Source organism: Nuphar pumila, chromosome 8 (genome assembly GCF_984573655.1).
Source record: "Nuphar pumila chromosome 8, dmNupPumi1.hap1.1, whole genome shotgun sequence".
NCBI lineage: Eukaryota > Viridiplantae > Streptophyta > Magnoliopsida > Nymphaeales > Nymphaeaceae > Nuphar > Nuphar pumila.
In genome coordinates, this window is record NC_143256.1 from 117,593,577 (window position 1) to 117,613,869 (window position 20,293).

At 38.1% G+C, this 20,293-nt stretch overlaps 1 protein-coding gene and 1 pseudogene across 1 annotated transcript in view; one reads left to right on the plus strand and one right to left on the minus strand.

Annotated features, from left to right (window-relative positions):
- TOP6B (topoisomerase 6 subunit B) overlaps nucleotides 1-4,911 on the minus strand; it is a 67,235-nt gene extending 62,324 nt beyond the window's left edge. The window contains exons 1-4 of the mRNA XM_090016478.1: nucleotides 4,798-4,911; nucleotides 4,640-4,692; nucleotides 3,998-4,095; nucleotides 2,488-2,593 (exon numbers count right to left, since the gene is read on the minus strand). Coding sequence (XP_089872604.1) covers nucleotides 2,488-2,593; nucleotides 3,998-4,095; nucleotides 4,640-4,692; nucleotides 4,798-4,885 — 345 coding nt within the window. The 5' untranslated portion in view covers nucleotides 4,886-4,911. The remainder of the gene's footprint in view (nucleotides 1-2,487; nucleotides 2,594-3,997; nucleotides 4,096-4,639; nucleotides 4,693-4,797) is intronic.
- Nucleotides 4,912-17,863: 12,952 nt separating this feature from the next.
- On the plus strand, nucleotides 17,864-19,713 carry LOC149830371 (ruBisCO large subunit-binding protein subunit alpha pseudogene; annotated as a pseudogene).
- Nucleotides 19,714-20,293: the final 580 nt, after the last annotated feature.

The window sequence follows — 20,293 nt, forward strand, 5'->3', positions numbered from 1 at the left end:
ATTCAGGCATAGCATATTCTCCTGCATCTTTGTCATCATCTCCATCATGTGCATCATTGGGTCCTCGGTAATGACTTCTTCCCGTTCCTTGCCGCGTGCCAGGTCGTCCCTCGTCTCTTGAGCCATGCGGCTGCTGACGGAGGATGCCTTGCTCTGATACCAAGTTGATGCAGCCCTCAACAGGCTGCTACAAAGGCAGCGAAGATGCAGCTGCTGGGAGGCGATGCCCAACCCTTGTGTGGGCTTGATGGAGGCTGGAAGGGCACGACTGGGTACAGTCATATGTAGCACAGGCTTTAAACAATGAAGAACTCACCCAGATGGTGATGCTGGGCTTATTTTATTAGATACCAATATCAATGACAAGCTGCTGATAAATAAATTGAAAGAAAATGGGAAACAGCGAACAGTAATGAGAGAAAGAAAAAAATGGCAGGGAAAAGGAAGTAATGCTGCGCAGAAAAGAAAAAAAAAAGAAGACGCTGTAGCTATTCTTCAAAAACTGCCTCACGCAGCCCTAGGTCGTGCTTTTAAAGATGGTCACTGGATCCGGGTCCGGACCCGGACCCGGACCCGAGAAGGCTTCAATTCGGGACTGGATCGGGGCTGAGTCGGGTCTTCCCTTTTCTGGAGTAGGTGCGTGTTATCTTCCTGCATCGAGTCAACTCACCTGGGGTCGGATCCTGCTGCTGGGTCCGATCGTCCATTCCAACTGGTGGGTTGGGTTTCCTGGCCGTGCCAGGGTCACATGGTACTGGTACGGGTACCGCCTGCTCTGCATCAGTTCCAAACCCCTAGCTGAAATTCATAACGGAAGGTTGTTTTTACCAAATCTGACCCATGGATGTGTTCAACAGGGTTATCAGAAGCACCATAGTACATGGGGAAGCATGCTTCCCCGAAGCCCGTTTCGGAAGCGCAAAACATGGCGCTTCCAAAATGTGCTGGGAAGCGCCAAAAAGGATTGGGAAGCGTGCTTCCCCCTCACTTCCTAGGTCGCTTTCAGTTCGCTTCTGAGATTATTCCCGGTTCGCTTCTAAGTCATCCCGCGCTTTCCGCTTCTTAAAATTTTGGAAGTGCCTAGCTTCCCGCTTCCTGAATCACTTCCCGTTCCCGCTTCCCCGACTAGCAACTCTGGGTCAAAGTGGTAGGAATCTACCCCTGATCATATTTCTCAACGTGAAAATATAATTTTTTGAGCGTTGAAAATTTGGTACATTGTAGGCTGTTGATTTCTCAACCCCCAAAAATCTGACTTACACACCAAAAAAATGATCCAGGGGCCATTTTCTACTAAACAAAAGATGTAGATCACATATGGAGAGTCCAATGTGCAAAAGAAAACAAAATCTAGAATTTTTCACTAGGGAGTTTATATATATATAATGAATGTATGTATGTGAAGCTATGTCACATGGGTGCGGGTGCGGGTGCGGCGCGATTTTAAAATTTTTGGACACGGGGACTCGGCTATATATATATATATATATATATATATATATATATATATTTTAAAAAAAATTGCAAAGACACAGCACAGTCACAGTCTGTGACTGTGCACTATGCACTGTGATGCAACCTTTTTTATATATTTTTTTAAATAAAAAATATAAAAAAATCATTTTTTTTAGTTTTTTCACCCTACAAATGGATATTTTTGGACTCGGTCAACGTTGACTAAGTCCAAAACAAGGACGGACTCAGCCTCGACTCGTTGACCGAGTCTGACTCGGTGTTGACCGAGTCCGACTCAGTGTTGACCGAGTCTGACTCGGTGTTGACCGAGTCCGACTCGGTGTTGACCGAGTCCGACTCGGTGTTGACCGAGTCCGGGCAGTGTCCGAAGCCGCACCCGTGTCGGGGCGTGTCGACTCAGGTGCGGTGCCTCCCTAGCCGAGTCCGTGTGACATAGATGTGAAGCTAAGAATGAACATGAATCCCAAAACTGGCATCATTCTGAAGTTAAGTTCTCATTTTTTGTGCCCTGAGAGTTTGTCTACTGGAATGATTCCATGAAAGTTCCACGAAACTGAGCAAAGATGAAGTTTTTGCCAGTAAATGAGAACCCTCATTTTTGTACTGTGAAGTGATGTTCATTTCTTGTGGCTCAAAGGCATCAGCCACTCAAACAATTTCATGAAACCAAGCAAAGATGAAAATATTTTTCCCAACAAAAGAAAAAGCATTGCTCTTATAACTGGCTTCTGAATCTCACGAACAAGTTGCGCTTTGTATACCAAAGTGAAGAAGGAAAAAGAAGTATATGAAAAGGCAAGGAGCAACTTTCATATGAACTAGAATGGAAGGGCTACATCTAGAAGTATCAGTTGTCAGGTTTGCCTTATATTTTACTCAAATCCTCTCTTACAAATAACAGATCTTTATCCAGAGATATGCAGACTGTTCAATATTCACTATTCCCATCAAGTCAGGCAAAATTTTCAAACATATGATCACATAAGCAGCAGACATTAACATTGAACATACCTCACGCGCCTTAGCAGATTCAAAGTCATCATATAGTTCCTCGTCAATCCGCTCACGATCAACAAGCCCAATCATAGTATTAAACTTCCTTTTGTTAATCTCTTCACTGTACTCAAGCAAAATAAGGACATCATTTTCAATATTTTGAGCAATATAGCTATCATTATATCATAGTGGGAAAGCAATGAACAAAAGATGTATTGAGCACCCATCAAATTACTATACACAAGAAAGATTATTATTGGGACTTAGATTGAAGATCTTGTTGTATTGACAGGGAGCTCATTTCGACTTTGGTGGCACATCCATGTCTAAGCTTAATCAGGCAGCAAGACAGAGACCTTGGTGTTTTGGCTTTCTCAGAGAGGTGACACTAATATATATTTAAGCCTAACTAGATGATAAGCTTTATGTCAGGGAGCAAGGAGAGGCATCGCATCTCAGATCTCTTGCCTTGTTGAGGCCTAATGTCAACTTTGATTGTATATCCCGTACAACCCAATGATTCACTACATCATCAGTCAGGTGGGGCTACGGTAAACTCATTTACAATCATCGAAAAACCTTGCGGTGGGCAAGCTATGCTTATTTTTCCTTTTTTTTTAGTAATTCATTCTTCCTAATGACGTTAACTGTTGGGTTGAAACATCCAACTCACGGCACATGGACACACTGACAAGTTCCAATTTTCAAGCCATGGAAAGTGCAAAATTTGACCCGTTTACAACCATCTTAATTTAGATTCTTTAACAGCTAAGACAATGTCAGGTAAGATATATTTGTGGTTTTTTACCTCCATGTCCTACCATCCATGGAAACCCAGAGCAAAAAAGTAACAAAAACAATAAAAAAATTTCTTACAGAAGAAAGCAAATGATAAATGCACAGAGGAAAGCAGCATAAAAGGAAATTTCCACTACCAATTACTGGAAATTATGAAAAGGATCGCTATCGACTTCCTTCCTTGTGCTAAAGGCACATCAAACCAAACATATTATCCATGCAAACACAAGCTCTTCAGAGGTAAAAGGAACTACAACACTCAGGTGAAAAAAAAACATTCAACATGTTATCTTCACAAGGAAAAGAAAAACAACACACTCAGGTGACCCACAAAATCACCACTTCAAATGCTAGGAGCGAACTCAATTCAGAAGTACAGTTACAAGAGATAGTTCCTTGTCGCTTTGAAATCATAGTCAATGGAATCGGATTTTGCATTCCTCATATCCATCTGACTAACTTCCTTGCTTCATTAAGGTCAGAAATTTCCACTTCCTTTGAGAAATTATAGGCATTCCTGCACTTACCCTTTAATTGATCCCAAGTTAGACATCTACCAGTTTTCTCTGGAACTCAAACCTCAGGAAGTTCATATGATTCTCCCACATTTTCTTTTAAACAATTCTCCAAACAGCATTAAAAGCACATCAGTGCATAAATTTAACATGTAAATAAGAACCCTTCATCTTTCCATATACCGTGGAAGTGATAGCTAAAACACACTTACATGGTTATTTCGATTTCTGGAATCTCGGAGATAGACTCTGCTGAATCAAGTGCGTTCTCAACAAGCTCACGGACCGTTGTGTAAAGAGACTTCCCAGGCTGCATTGCATCATTCAACAACCCACGTTAAACATATTTCCCCCTTTTCCATTAAAAGGGTGGTGGCACTCACCCAATTATCCGGAAAACTGGGAAGTTGGTTTATTGTATTATGCACCACAACACAATATCCCAACTTATCCCACATTTTCTGGATAACTTGGGTTATCCAAACATATGGAGTATTTGGACGCACCCACTTATCCTGATAAGCAGGATCAGCGGGGAAATTGCATCTTGCTCCATAATAAAATATCTCACATTATCTTGTTTATATGGATAAGTGGGTAAATCGAAAAGTAAAACAATCAATAAAAATGAAAGCATAAACACAAACACACAATAATTAACAAAACCAATAAAAATGAAAGCCTAGTTCCTCGATAAAAAAACAAATTCTAGAAACGGAAACAGACTAAGACCACCAAAAACTCAAAACTATCACTATCGATCAACTTACAACAAAAATCAACCACAAAATCAAATGCAACGAAAAGAATTCCTACTAAAACAGAACTCTCATATTTCAAAATAACGCGCTTACATTATCGAACCCCGCGATATTCTTGTTCTCTGCGAAGAATTCCGCCGGCGATTCTAAACGGGAAAACGAGAAGAAGATCAATAAACGAAGACCCAGATATTCATTTCTAAATTAATACATATATTTGGGTCAATTGTAGACAGATTTCGAGTGCAGACTCTGTTTGAGTGCGGTTTCTTTGGGCCTTCCTCTCTTAGAACTCTTGCGTTCCGCCGGACTTTTGCTCTTACTTCCGTCGGAGTCCATGAGAATTGCTCGAGAAACTTCCCGCTCTGAGAAAAACTCGAAAATATCACGCCCCAAAAGAAGAAATAGCGAGATTTTAGAGAGAGAGAACGGTTCGGACCTACAATGGACCCGAATAGAACCAGACCCGCATCAGACTTTGAGCTGCTGTTACCGGGTGCGCACCCTACCGGAGCTAGAACAGGCAGAATCTGAATCCGGTCCATAAATATATATATATATATATATATATATATATATAGCATAAACAGACCAGGTGAATTCTTAATTTCTTATTTTTTCTACATTGAAAAAAAGGATTTCAAGTGAACTCTGTCCTGATCCAGGTCCATGGAAATTTTTATAAACCACACTGGGATCCATGTACTACTTGTGCTATGTGGGTCCAACATGAATATCCATCGAACCTATTTCATTATGCAGAAACTCAGGTTTTACTGGATCCGACCCTGGTCAAATCGGTTTGTAGCTGACCTGTGGCCAGGTCCACTTCTGGGGCTGTCAATTGGTCAGACTTGAGCCAGACCCATGGGTCTGTATCGCAATGGACTTTGGTATGCTGATAATGGGTTCAGGTCAGACCGAGCCTGGCTTAGGCAGGATCAGGTTCGGCAGCCCCTAAGATACAACCGGCTAGCTTACCGGATCCAATATAAACCACACCCATAGTGACAAATATCGCGAGATTAATGAAAATCTCGCGATAGTATAGCGAGAAATTGCCTGAAAGTTTAAAATGGCAATTTCTCACGAGATTTTCAAAATATCGCAAGATTTATGAAAAAATCACAAATACCGTGATTTAAACACGATATTTACGTTTTAAGCGGCTATTTATTGCAAAAAAACATGGTTTTTGATTTTTAAATAATTTTATTAATATTTTCTTATATAAAATATTTTTAATTACTTTTTTTATTGCCAAGATTTTGCCGATAAAAATGCAAGATTTATGGATTTTTTTCAATTTCTTGCGAGAAATTGCAAAACGAGAAATTGCCATAAAAACGTTTGTCACTATGACCCGGGGTGGGGGGGTGGGGGTGAGAGAGCCTATACATCGTTATGGTAAATGAGCCAAACAAACTAAAAGTGTTCAAACTTAGCTCATTTTTGTAAAAAGCCCAGCCAAGTTTCAGTTCATAGCAAGCCCAAGCTAAAACGAACCAAGCTCGAGCTGGTTTGTTTATAACAGATCAAGAATAATAAAATTTTGACTCAACCTGCTACGGCTCATTTATGAAATAAAATACATTATTGTAAAGATGTAATCAATAGTATTTGAACTCTAAGACCCAAGGGGTTTGGCTTAGTGGAATGGGGCCTTAGACCATTTGACGGGCAGTCTAAGTTCGAATCCTATAGGTGTTACCCCCTTGCATAAGCCGAAGCTTGGCGAGTCACTGGGGTCGAGGGGTAAACCCATGGAGTTTTATGTTGACATAAAGATGGAAAGAGACGTTAAGTACAGCAGGCTGAGCAAGCGTGGTTAGGCCTGAAGCGGTTTCTTCGAGTAAAAAACAAAAAAGTTTTGAATTGAACTCTAAATCTCACCAACTGTAACACATTTGAATTTCAGTGCAATGCTCTCTATGATACTAAAATATATTTAGAGAAAATTTCACTTAAGGCCAAACTTTTACCTCTAATTTCAAATATGATCATACATTTCTGAAATTTTAAATATGACTACATTTTTTAGAAACTACCAAATAAGGGCCTACATTTAATGTTGTCTTTCTTAACTCAGGTTCATAAATCAAATTACAACAGTGACCTTCATCATTAAGTGTTACTGTTCCTTATTTGACTGTTTTCATAAAAAGTTTGCCCCATATTTGAAATTTCAAAAATGTGAGTCCCATATTTAAAATTAAGGAGAAAAGGTTAGCCCCTAAATAAAATTTTCCCATATGTTTATTAATGTACGAATCCTTATGAGCGGAGCTCAGGCGAACACCCTTTCTTTGGGTTCAGTCTACTGAGCCTATTTCAGGAGTTCAAAACGAGTTTTTTTTTTGTTTCAAAACCTGGTTTATTTGGTTATACCCCTCAACCCCACCCAAGGAAAGGACCATAATCACATTTACTTACATGTTAAAATCAAGCTTCCAATGGTGTGTTACCACACTTAGAAGACATCATAGTGCATTTCCGCAAAGTAGCCCGCTTTTTATTAGCTCCGGACAGTTGGCAAGTATCCAATTGATGGATGAATTTTAGAATTATAATTGTTAATCTCTATATCACTTGACGTGAAGATAATACTACAAACCCGAGAGGAGTAAATCTTTTCTTTTTTGTGGCATGGACATGTTATAGATGGTTTCTATTCTAAGAAGTATAGATGCATGAGAAATCATGTGGATCATCATGGCCTTTAATATTGTAATGTTAACCTATTTCATCTTAGAATATGTAACAAATTTTCCATCTAGCCGACTTAGTTTTCAAATACCTAAGGTAAATGCTTATCTGTTCAAGAATGACCACCTGAGTTACTTTTTTAGAAAATTACATTTAGGGTCAACTTTTGCTATAATTTCAAAAATGAGCCATACTTTTTGGAAATTTCAGATATAGGCCAAACATTTTTCTAAAGATTGTCTAATAAAAACCTCCTGTCAATATCTATCATCTTGGAAAACGTGATTTTTTTTTTCCTTTTTTTCGAAAAGAAAAAAACTTGGGGGATCAGCCACCACCCCCTCCACCCCCCTCTTTCCTGAATTAATATTTAAATTCATTTACATATTAGCAGGATGTGAAAATTCACTCCACCATAATCAACTCTCCCCTGTGCGACTAACAAGACTAAGCAGAAAATAGGTATGTGCACAGGGCCCCACTAATCTGACATCGACCTCTAATAATCTCTTGCATCAATAAGATCCATGCATGGTCGATAGTTACATGAGATAGAAACTGTAACTAGACCTTTACCAACTGTAACACATTTGAATTTCAGTGCAATTTTTTAAAAAAAAAATCTTGGCAAGCTGCCCACACCTCAGCACACGTAGAGGTCACCGAAGGGGACCAATCCTCATGAACAATTTTATTACGAAAGCCCCACAACTTTCAGATAATAATATGAAACATTAACTTCCAGCACTTACTAAGCCATGGCCATTTAAAAGATTTAACGAACACCATTCAGTTCCTTCAATCACACATTGGAAATGAAGGTGTCTGCAACTAAATTTCGTAGCAAGAAAATACCATATCTTATTAGTGACACTACAGGACACAGAGATATGATGACCTGATCCTTCTGCATTACCGCAAAAGTAAAAATTTACTAGCAAGAAAAATGCTGCAATATTAAAGTCGATCGTTTGTAGAAAAAATGCTGCAATATTAAAGAGTCCAACTCGGGGAAGAAACCCCTTATACCAAAGATTCCTATGCCACATTTCAACAAGGTATTTAAATATGATTGCTTCCCAAATATGGCTTCGACAGATGGCTGTGAAAGAAACATTGTCCCATAATAGACAATCAAGATCATGACATAAGGAGATTTAATCCAAGAGAGAGGCATAAATTAAAAAAAAAGGTACATTAGCTTTATAGTGAATGACTGCAACACAAACAGACCAAGTGAGCATTCTAAGGGATGGTATCGTATGCTGCCCATTAATACTACTGCACAGAATACTAGGTCCCCATGAATGTCCAAAATCTGCAAGTAAAACCATCATCAAGTTTCTAACTAATATGGTTCTTAATAAGGGACCAAACCCACAAGAGACCCTTCCATGACCAAGAGCTATGAGAAACCTCTTTGTTAACAATATGACTATGAGTCAGCTCCTGTAGTCAACTCAGTCCTAATGGATAGGTTAACATGATGACACAGCAGCAAATGTTGGACCATGATAAGAAAGCAAGTTGGTTTGCTAAAACCAACCAAGTGAAAAGGATAAGGACAATTCAAACGGAGAAGATAAAGATGAATTAAGAAAGGCAGTTTCTAAGACTAACGGAAAGTGTAACATTTTAGCACATGTTGAGCATATATGTATCACATCTCAAATGAAATAAAGTGAGAGAGTGTGAGGTTTTCCCGAGGATGTAAGATCTGAATGATCTGAACCACGTTAAGCATTGATCCTTTTTTGTGTGGTTTGCTCTCTCTGATTTTCATATTTTTTATGGTATCAGAGCGAGCTTGAAGTGAGCATTATAATCGAAGTTTGCTTACATCTCTTTTAGGTACGGTCGGCTCATCTCCTTACCCATACCCACTTCAGTTGAATGTTGTCAATTTCATTTCACTCAAGCCGAGTTAAACAATTTTTTTGTTGTAAAAAACTCAAGTAATAGCAATCATTGACAACCAAGATATGCAAGGGTTTCTAAGTGATGAAAGACCTATGCCACCACCCACCATTGTTTATCCATCCGACGTGACTATGGTTATTCAAAATTTATCGTTTGTTGTTTGGCGTTGATCTGATCGGCTTCTAAGAGGTTGGATCACTGGCACACTCGTCAAGAGAGATTTGGAAGACTCTTGTTAATGCTTTGGCTCAGGAATCTAAAGAGCGAGCTTTTCATCTCCTTTATCGGATGATATCTCTCAAGAAATGATCTGATTCTCTTGATGAATATGTTAGAAAATTTAAAGTTGTTTGTGATGATCTAGTTGTCATAGGAAAACCTGTTGAAGATGGAGAAAAATCCTTCTAGCTTTTCCGAGGACTTTGTTCTTAATACAAGTCTTTTGTGTTAGCTATGTTAAAGTCGTTTGTTCTTCCATATGAAAAAGTTGTTTTGTTACTTCAAGATCCTGAGGTTTGAAATAAACTTAATGAGCCCAGTGAACAGCATGTTGCTTATTATGCTCAACATAATCAATTCAAGAAAAGAGGAGGTATTCAATATTGTTTTAATTCTAGAGGATGAGGTTTTGCTCAAAGTGGTCGAGATCAAGGTGAGGCCTCTCGTTCAGAAAAATAAGGCCAAGGAGGTCCCTCTAAGAAAGATAAGGATAAAACTGTGATTTTTCAAATTTGTGGAAAGAGAAATCATTCAACCTTAAAGTGCTACAACAGATTCAATCATGCTTTTCAAGGCTTTAGCAACTATAAAAATAAAGAAAAGTTAAGATGAGGAATGGTTCATCGATACAGGTGCCTCAAAATACATGTCAAGTAATGTTCACAAACTTAAGAATCTTGTACCGTGTCATGGAAATGATCTGGTCATGGTAGAAATGTATAAAAAATTGCCGTTACTCATATTAGGGAAGCAAAAATTAAATCCAAGCTAGCAGAGGATATGCTAAGGATAAATTTGACCCAAAATCGTTGCCCTCTATTTTTCTTGGGTACAGTTCAAACTATAACGGGTATAAGTGTTATCATCCTCTGACAAGGCAGTCCTATATGTCAAGACATGTAGTGTTTGATGAAGACAATTTTTCTTTTAGAAATCTTGTTGCTCTTTTCAAAAATGAAAATGTTGGAAATGATTTTTTTTTCAGTTTTATTGATGTAGAGTTTGAGGATGACGATCAAGTTGTTAACCATGAGACTGATCCTTATATTCAAAGTGATCCTTGAAATCACTCTTATGAAGACTATAGCAGGACAACTTGCTTGATACATGTCATTTGTTAAACAATCAACCTATTGGTCCTTTATCTGGAGATGTTCTTCATCAAGACTCTGTTGAGACTGATCCTTCACCCGAAGAAAATATCAATGAACATCGAAAAAACTATGACTACCCGCAGGATGTTAAGAGTCTATAAACCAAATCTCAAGTATGCTAATCTTCATATTCTTTATGAGACGGTTCCAAAAGAACCAAAGAATATTAGGGGTGATGTTTTGCACCTTGGATGAAAGGCAACCATGGATGAAGAAATGACAGCCTCAACTGAAAATCAAACTTGAGAATTAGTTTCATTGAAATCTAATATGAATATAGTGAGATCAAAATAGGTTTTTAAGACGAAACTCAAGTCTGATGGAATATTAGATCATCTAAAGGATACACTTGTTGCTAGAGGGTTTACTCAAATTGAAGGAGTTGATTTTTAAAAAACTTTTTCACTAGTCATTCGATCGGCAAGTATTAGAACCATTCTCACTGTTGCTACAGTTAAGCATTGGGAAATACGACAACTTAATGATGAAATCATTTTTATGCAACAACCACCTGGGTATGAAGATCCACTATTTTTGAATCATGTGTGCCGTCTTAAGAAAGCATTATATGGGTTATAAAAAAATTCTCGACCCTGGTTTGAGAGACTCAATGATTTTCTTTTTCAATATGGTTTTAAAAGCAGTGTTTATAATCCCTCTATGTTTACATATCATGATCAAGAAAATTGCCTTATTCTTCTTATATATGTTGATAACATGGTCCTCATTTGAAACAAGTCTAGTCTCCTGAACACTTTTTGAGGGATTTACAAAAAGAGTTTTGTGTGAAAGATTTGGGAAGATTGCATTTCTTTCTTGGAATTGAAGTTGTTCATGCAAATGAAGAGATGTTTTTATGTCAAACAAAATTTGCTTGGGATATTCTAGAACATGCTACTATGCTAGATTGTAAACCCATCAGCATGCCTATGGCGACCAAGATTAATACAAAATCGTCAAGGGATAAAGTTTTTGAAAATCCTACTTTATACCACAATTTTGTCGACGTACTCGCCCTGATTTATCTTTTAATGTAAACCTTGTTAGTTAATTCATGCATGCGCTGATGGACAATTATTTCTAGGCAGTGAAATGTATCCTTCGATATGTCAAAGGGACTATTGATTATGACTTTCGAATTCTGACATAAAGTACCTTAGGCCTATATGCTCTTTCATATGCGGATTAGGCAGACTGTCAAATCACCAGAAAATCTATTATTGGGTTTTGTATATATCTTGGAGCCAATTGTATTTCTTAGAGTATTAAGAAACAAAACACAGTAGCTTTCTCTAGTGTGAAAGCAGAATATCGGTCCATTGAATCAACTATAGCAGAGATCACATGGATTCTTTCTATTCTCTGAGATATTGGCATTAAGATAGAATCTGCTCCCATCCTTCATTGCGACAATATCAGTGCTCTTCATATGACTATTAATCCGATTTTTGACAATCGCTCGAAGCATATACCGATTGATTTTCATTATGTTTGAGAGATGGTTGATTATGACAATCTTACCACCAAGTATGTGCCTTCCTCTATGCAAATGTCATATATTCACTAAATCTCTGGCTAAACAATAGTTTTTTGGGTCTAAGATCCAAACTAAGCCTTTGCAACCGACTTAGTTTGAGAGAAAATGTTAACAATATGACAATGACTCAGCTCCTAGTCAACTTAGTCTTGATGATCACGTTAGCATGATAAGAAGGATAAGGACAATTCAAGCAAAGGAGATAAAGATGAATTAAGAAAGGCAATTTCTATGCCTAACAAAAAGTGTAACGTTTTAGCTCCTGCTGAACATATATGTATCACATCTCACATGAAATAAAATGAGTGAGTGTGAGGTTTTCCGTGGATGTAGGATCTTTATGATTTGAACCACGTTAAGCATTGTTCCTTTTTGTGTGGTTTTCTCTCACTTTGATTTTCATATTTATTTACTCTTAAAATGTTCATAAACTCAGTCTAGGCAAATACTTGATAAAAGAAGTCCACAAGGACGGTCTTCAAAGAATGGACCTAGCTAAGTAGGCCAAGTTTGCCTTATTAATATCAGCATCACGTCTAAGGGCAATGCCCACTTTGTCAAAGGTATGCAGACAACATCCCATTGAATGATATGCATGTGACTTGTGAGACTTATTATCACTCTCATTCCACAGAAAAGCACAAAGACGATGTTCAACAACAGTTATCGTTGAACTTGAAAGCTTGGAGGCTAATGTCCAGTAGAGAGGAAAGCTGGATAAAATGTGTTTTATGAGACAAGCATGTTGGATCATATTTCAGATCACACAGTTTCACAATCAACATCATGATATAAAACAGAATATAAAGCAACATGGAAATCATGATTAACAGTTGATCGAAACATGAACATGGAGCAAACATGTCAGTTTTCGCATCATACCAAAATCCAGACACATGCAAATGAACAAACATATGCATAGAACATAATATAAACAACAGAAGCATGTTAATATTATGTAAAAGGCTAAGGCGTTGCTTACACATTTTTTGTGCTCAATGCATAGTTTCGCACAATGAAGATTGCTTGTGTCTTGCAGTCACACTGCATTGTGCTCGGGCTAGCATTTTTTGTTGACTTGCACTTACATAAGAGCAACCTTGAGCATATCCCGTTTCGCTCGTTGTTTTAAAAGATGTGAGTCGCACTTATGCACTTCAATTCTCTAAAAAGGAGATTCCTAGTGCGAACCTGTTTTTTAAATATGTAGTTTTGCAAAGCAGAATTTGAAAGTCCTTCATGTTGCGAGATCGCAACCAAGTCTCCTAAATTGACGTATTTAGGAGAAGTGTTTTTACTACTTCGGTTTGTGTATCCGATACGACTCGGATAACCCCGATTAAGGGCACAAGCATGTGTTTGGGTGTAGTTCTGTTGAAAAACCCTTATCCCATTTATCGAAACCAGTATCACGAGACATACACAGCATACGGATACTGCGATAAACATATGAGAGATCCGTGGTGATCTCATTTCATGCGAGTTGCACAATGATGTACCCACGGTTTGAAGGATAAATCATGTCACAATAAGATATTCGGTTACAACGTAGTCTATTTATGCTCTTTTTTGAAACAAGCAGGTTTGCAAATGGGCGCTAAAATTCTTAAGAAAAAGAGTTTGTTTTTGTGAATCCAACTTTCCAAATATACAATTTTGCAAAGTAAAGTTTATTGCTCATTAATTATTAGTTAGTCCAAAAAAAGACTCGAATGAATTACAAGATTCCTCACTTCATTGAGCTAGAAACTTTAGAAGCACCCTTGTTTTCTGCAGTTAACCCACTAGAAAAACACTAAACAAAAAAGACAAAGAGAGAGAGAGAGAGAGAGAGAGAGAGAGAGAGATTTCACACAGGCAAGTGGGGGTGAGCTCTACAACTAACTAAACTAACTAGTGGTTCAATAGTGAAAGGTCGGGCTTGACAAAAAAGGCCCTAGTTCATGCAACAAGGTTGAGATATGTCGATTACTCTTTTTATCCTAAAATTGGAAAAAACAAATGCAAATTCCATCTTGAATATAACACATGGACTAAGTTAAAAGGGGAGATACATGTCTTAATTATATATATATATATATATATATATATATATATATATATATATATATATATATAGAGAGAGAGAGAGAGAGAGAGAGAGGATGGTCTTCAAGCTAAATGATTTGCATCTTAATTCTCACATTAAAACATCATATCTAGTAGTTCTTTTCGGCAAATATAATTGTACAAATGTGATCTCTATTAAAAGAGACATGATGATAAATGATAGGATGACAAGGGAGGAATTCGATTGATACTTCATTTCAAGTAGGTGTATTTCTTATATAATACAATGCTAAATTGACTCCTATAAAGAAGAGAAAAAGTTACAAAAAGGGGAAAAAATTACAACAGTAAAAAGGGATGTGATAAGGCTATCTGATAATGAATGGCAATTGCTACAACACCAATGTAGCAACTGCCCATTTGCACGATAATAAGGATCGACTATTAGGGTGCACAAATGTAGCAACTGCACAATAAAGGTGAGAGTACAATTGTAGCAACACCCATTAGCATGATAATAGGGCCATTAGCATGATAATAGGGATAACCATCCACGATAAGTGGAATGAATCACATTTGCTCCATGATGAATCACATTTACACGATAAGTGAGATAACATCCACGATAAGTGGAATGAATCCAACAACAATTAACACTCCCTCTCAAGTTGGCTCATGAGGTTCAATCAAGCTCAACTTGTCAAGTAAATAGTGAAGTTGATCTCGGCCAAGTGCTTTGGTGAAGATGTCAGCACGTTAATCTTTGTTAGAGATGAACTGAGTAGTAATGATGCATTGCTAAAGTTTTTCTCTGATAAAATGACAATTGAGCTCGATGTGCTTGGTACGCTCATGAAAGACTGGATTTGCCATAATGTGTAAAGCAGACTGATTGTCACAATATAAAGTGGCAGGTGCATCAAAGGGAAAACCAAGTTCACGTAGTAAATATCTTAACCAAATGATTTCACTGGGGGCCATGACCATGAATCTGTATTCAGCCTCAACAGATGAACGGGACACAGTGTTTTGTTTCTTGGTTTTCCAAGAGATAAGATTGTCTCCAAAGAAAGTACAATATCCTGTGGTGGAGCGCCTTGTAATAGGATAATCAGCCCAATCTGAATCGGTATAGCAAGAAAGGTGCATAGGGTTGTTAGCATGCAATAGAATTCATTTTCTGGAGTTTTTCTTCAAATATTTGAACAATTTCATGGTTGCATCCCAATGAGGTTGGCGAGGTTTCTGCATAAACTGGCTAAGAATATGAACAAAATATGTGATGTCAGGTCATGTAATAGTTAAATATATGAGCTTTCTGTGAACACCCCAAATTTTTTAAAGTTTTGTAAAAATAACCCTTTTTGCCCCTAACCCCGTTTCCTGAGAAAATCAAGTCATTTTTTCAAATTAAAATTCATATTGATATATTCAAAATCAACTCCGGATCCGAATCCAGCACTTTAAATCCCTATTTCCTCAAAATCCGGATCAAAACCCATTTCTGAAGAAATTTTCTCAAAATAGTTTTTAAATTCTCAGAAAATGTCCTTTTTGTAAATATTTTTGCAAATACACAAAAAAATTAGCTTTTATCTTTGTTTCCTCACAAACTTTAGGATTTCATTTTAAAAACACAAAAAAATAGAAAAATAACACAAAAAAATATATAAATAAAGAAAATTGGAAAATTTACGAGAAAAACGAATGAGTTTAGCTTTTAAAATCATCTTTTACTAAAAACCTCATTTAAGAGAAACACTTTTTTTGAAAATCTTTTTGAAAGGGCCCCCTTTTCGTAAAATAAGGGCTTAGGGCTTTCCTTCGTAGAAGAGGAGAGGGCAGCGCCTCTTTGAGGGAAGAGGGTTTTCCTCCATGGCCGACCTCCCCCCCCCCCCCCCCCCCCCCCCCCATGTGCGACCTCCATCTACAACCCTCATCTCTCTCCATCTTGACCATTGGACCCTCCTCCTTCTCTCCATCTCCACCTTCCATTTCCACCGATCGCCCCCCCTTTCCTCCCGTCGATCTCTAACCGAATCCCTCCCGAACCTTCCCCTTTTTCTCTTTAAAAGGAGCCCGCAGGAAGCTCCATTTCGTCATCGTCTTCCACCCCACCATCTTCTTCTTCATACTTTCTTCCTTTTCTCCCTCCGACCCTCTTTCTTCTTCTTCCTATTTCCTTGATTTTCCCCATTTTGATCAATGGAAGCCAACCAATCTCTGCAATAATCGGCATCTCAAAGGAAGCATCCCTTCATTCTCAAGTTAAAGCCCAAAAATCCTCTAGATAACAGAGTCAAGGCCAAAGGAGTTTCAGCCTTAACGACAGCAGTCAGAGGCATCGAGTTCTCTATTGGATCCCTCTTTTCCTGAATGACTCATACAATAATCGGTCTCAAGGATCTCTTATCGACATCCTCTGATCCCCCTCATCCAAGAATCCTGCTAGCAAAAGGGAGTTAGTACACTTCCCCTCTGGTTCCATTGAAAGGGCGTCGTTTCCTTCCTTCAGGACTTCTGCAAAACAAAGTGAGATTCTCCCCCTGTATCTCCGAGTGTTTTTCCTTTGGTTTCTCAGAACAATTTTCTTTTACGCTTCTTTAGAATCTGATTTCTTTTATTCTTATCCTCGTTATCTGATTGCACATACTTCTTCCTCTACCTTCTGGTTTCCGATACCCACCTCTGTTTCAAGTTTGCGGTAGAGTTCCTATTTTTTTTTTACTTACTGAGGGACGACGATGCCTCGCAATGGCATCACCGGTTCATTTGTTTTCTTCGAACTTTAGTTTGTATCATCATCATTATCACTGGTGGTTATTCCACCTCTGCATCTATTTTACATATCATTTTTTCTTTGATTTTCTTTCAGTTTCTCCTGTTTTCGTCCTACTAGAGCATCACTGGTGGCACTGAGTTGCTTGTGCAACGTCAGCCTACCCCTCATGCGATATCAATGGAGTGCTTGCATTCCCAACAATTTTTTTATTTTTTTTTTATTTTTTTCTTTTTTCTTCTTTATTTTCTTTTTGTCATGTTTTGATTTTGATTTTTTTGTTTTTATTGTCTTTTGATCGTGATTGTTTGTTCATATTCTAATTTTTTCTATGTATCTTGATTCCCCGTGTTTATCTCGATGTTTGATTGACATTTAATCCCTCATTTTTTATGTTTCCCTGCGTTTCTTTACATTTGGCTGTTTTGCAATTTGTGTCTTGCCTTTATGCTAATTTTCAATTTGCTCTTAATGTTATCCAATTTTCTGGCCCTTGTCATAATTTCCAGTTTGCAGTTAATTCTATTTTTCGTTGATTTTCGAACCTCTGTTGTTGGATTTACCATCTCTGAGGTGTTTTAGTATTGCTAGAGTTTGCAGCACACCAGATTCACATCAGCTGCAATCATCAACTTGATCCTCCCTTCTAATTTAAGTTAGACATTACAACGATCAAATACTCTGGTCCAGTAGACTTCATTTTTTTTTTCTCATTATGTGTTTTGATTATCCATCATGCATCCATCTGCATACTTTAGTTATCTTATGGAGGCCTCGGGTCGGATTCCGATTGTGGGAATATTCAAAACAAGGTAGATCAGTGGTCGGCCAGAGGCATTTCTGGGGTGGAGAAACTCGAGGGTGGATCTTACTTACCTGGGAGTTCGACTGGGATTGGTACATAATTTATTCACTAGGAATTTAAGAAGTGGTAAGTATTCATCATTCAGAAAATGAGGTCTGTCTTGTTTGTCAAGGTATGAGGAAACAAGATTGAATTCCATTAATCTTTTGTGAGTTCACTACTTTTAATCTCGAGAATCTCATATCTGGAATGGGTTTGATAAATAGTTCATTGCGTTAATTTTATAGGACCCACATCTACATCTGTTTCGTTATAAGTTCCTCTCATTCGCTGTGGATTTTTTTTTATTTAGCTGTAAGTACTTGTTGTGAGTTGCTATTCCATCTGCTGCATGCTTTATCTTCCTACATCCTCAACATTTTTTTTTTAGTTGCTTTATTTTCAGCATTCTGTTAATAATATGTTGCTATTTCTACAAGTTTTGTTTCATCGTTGGTATACCCTAACTGTGCCCTGTTTTATTTGAGATCCCCTGCATATTTTGGAATCCATGTGATCAAACTCCTCGCCCGTAGATAACATTTGGTAGTGGTTAGTAAACCCATTCTTGTATTGTTTCCCCCCCCCCCCCCCCCCCCCAATTAAATGATCAAGGCCTGAAGGGATCAGGTCTTGACTCCTTTTGTCACAAAAAGCAAACTGGTGGTATTCAGACTGTTGATATTTGCCATCGTAAATTTAAGAACCACCTTGCAGTTTTCAAGAGTGATGACATTTGTGATGGTTGGAATCTGCGTGTTATGCTCTTCATGCTATTAACGTTTGTTCTAGAGTTTTTATTCCAATCCACACAAAATATCAATCCTATCTTTTGCCATCAGTTTTCATTTTTTTTTTCTTGTCATCCCCTTTCATCTACATTATTTCTGCTATATACATCTTTGCATTAATCTTGTGACCTCTAGAGTAAATCCAGTCTCTATAAAGAAAAGTATCGATAAAGTTGTGCAAGGATTGGTTGGGGAGCTAAGAAAGAAATTTAGACCAATCAGGGAAAGTGAAGATGTGAAAGCAATTGCAACCATCTCTGCTAGGAAACAATAAATTTGTAGGGGCCATGACGGCTGAATGTCATTAATAGGGTTGATGATGTTCTATCCATAAAATCTTCATCATCATTTGAGATAACTGTTGATGTGGGAGGAGGAACGTAGATTAATGAAGGTTACGTCTATCCCCAGTTGGTTGCAAGTCCTGAGAAGCTAAATGGTAGAATTTGAAAAATCTTAGGGTGCTGGTAACTGATCAGAGGACCTCAGCCAAAAAGGAAATCATTTCCTTGTTGGAGAAAACCACTCAGTTGAGGGGCCTCTCGATTACCATTACTGAAGATGTTTTGGCAACATTGTTTGTAATAAATTGTATGATATGCTAAATGTTGCTGTAATCAAAACACTTGGTTTTGGTGAGAGAAAAGAGTCTCTTTCCCCAAGATATTGTCATTGTTACAGGTGCAGAGTACCAAGCTAGTGGCTTGGGTTCACTTATAGAGAAGTGCACGGTTGAATAGCTGGGTGTTAGCAGGAAATGCGACTATCACCAAAGACTCTATCACCATGACCGTTGATGCCGCTAGTAAAAATGGGGTCCAGGCCAGGATCATACCAAAAAAAAAAAAAGAGTTGGCAGAAACTGATTTTGTCCAGGGCAGTGAGAAATTGGTCAAAAGAAATGCTAAGCTTTAGGTGTTGTTGTCATGATCCAGGTAGGCACTGCCATCAAAATAGAGCTAAAAGATCAGAAGCTCAGGATTGAGGATATAAAAAGAATATAATTCTCGCTGCAATTGAAGAGGGAATTGTCCCTGGTGGAGAGACTGTGTTCGTCCCCCTGTGTATAACACCATCTTACATTACCCTTATTGTCCCCACCTTACTGCATATCAACATTAGTTGCCTTTTCTCATCTTACATTTCCTTGTCCTTTCCTGTGCAGTAGTTGCCGGCATGTTATAAATCTGTTGCATTGGCCCACAACCCACCTTTGTGCACTGCCCTCTTCCCTGCATCATTGTATCTCCACTATAAGCACATTGCCACTACCTCTCCACAGTTGCTGCAAAAACAATCTACCCTGTTTTTGGATTTACAACAATGTTTTGATGTAAGACATCCTCACAGTTACATATACTTCACCAATGTATAGTACCTGTGTGCATCCCTTACCACCTTAGCATTCCATTCCTATTCACTATCTCCATGTTACGGTACCTTCAGCTGTTACACATGTCACTTCCTTGCACTTCATTTTATAACATCCCTGCAACCTGTCAACTATATCCAGGACACCCTCTAGCCTAATGCAGCTACTCACCTATATCATGCCTTGCATTTCCTTCACAAGTACCTCACAGCATGCCTACTTGCTGTACATTTCACCATCAAAACCCTATCTTCAGTGTGCCTAATCACCTCGCTGCATCTGTATATAGTATCCATACATTTTCCACTGTCCAGCCAACCATTTCATTTCAGTAAGCACACTTAGTCACCTACACATCTCAGGTGCATAGAGCCTC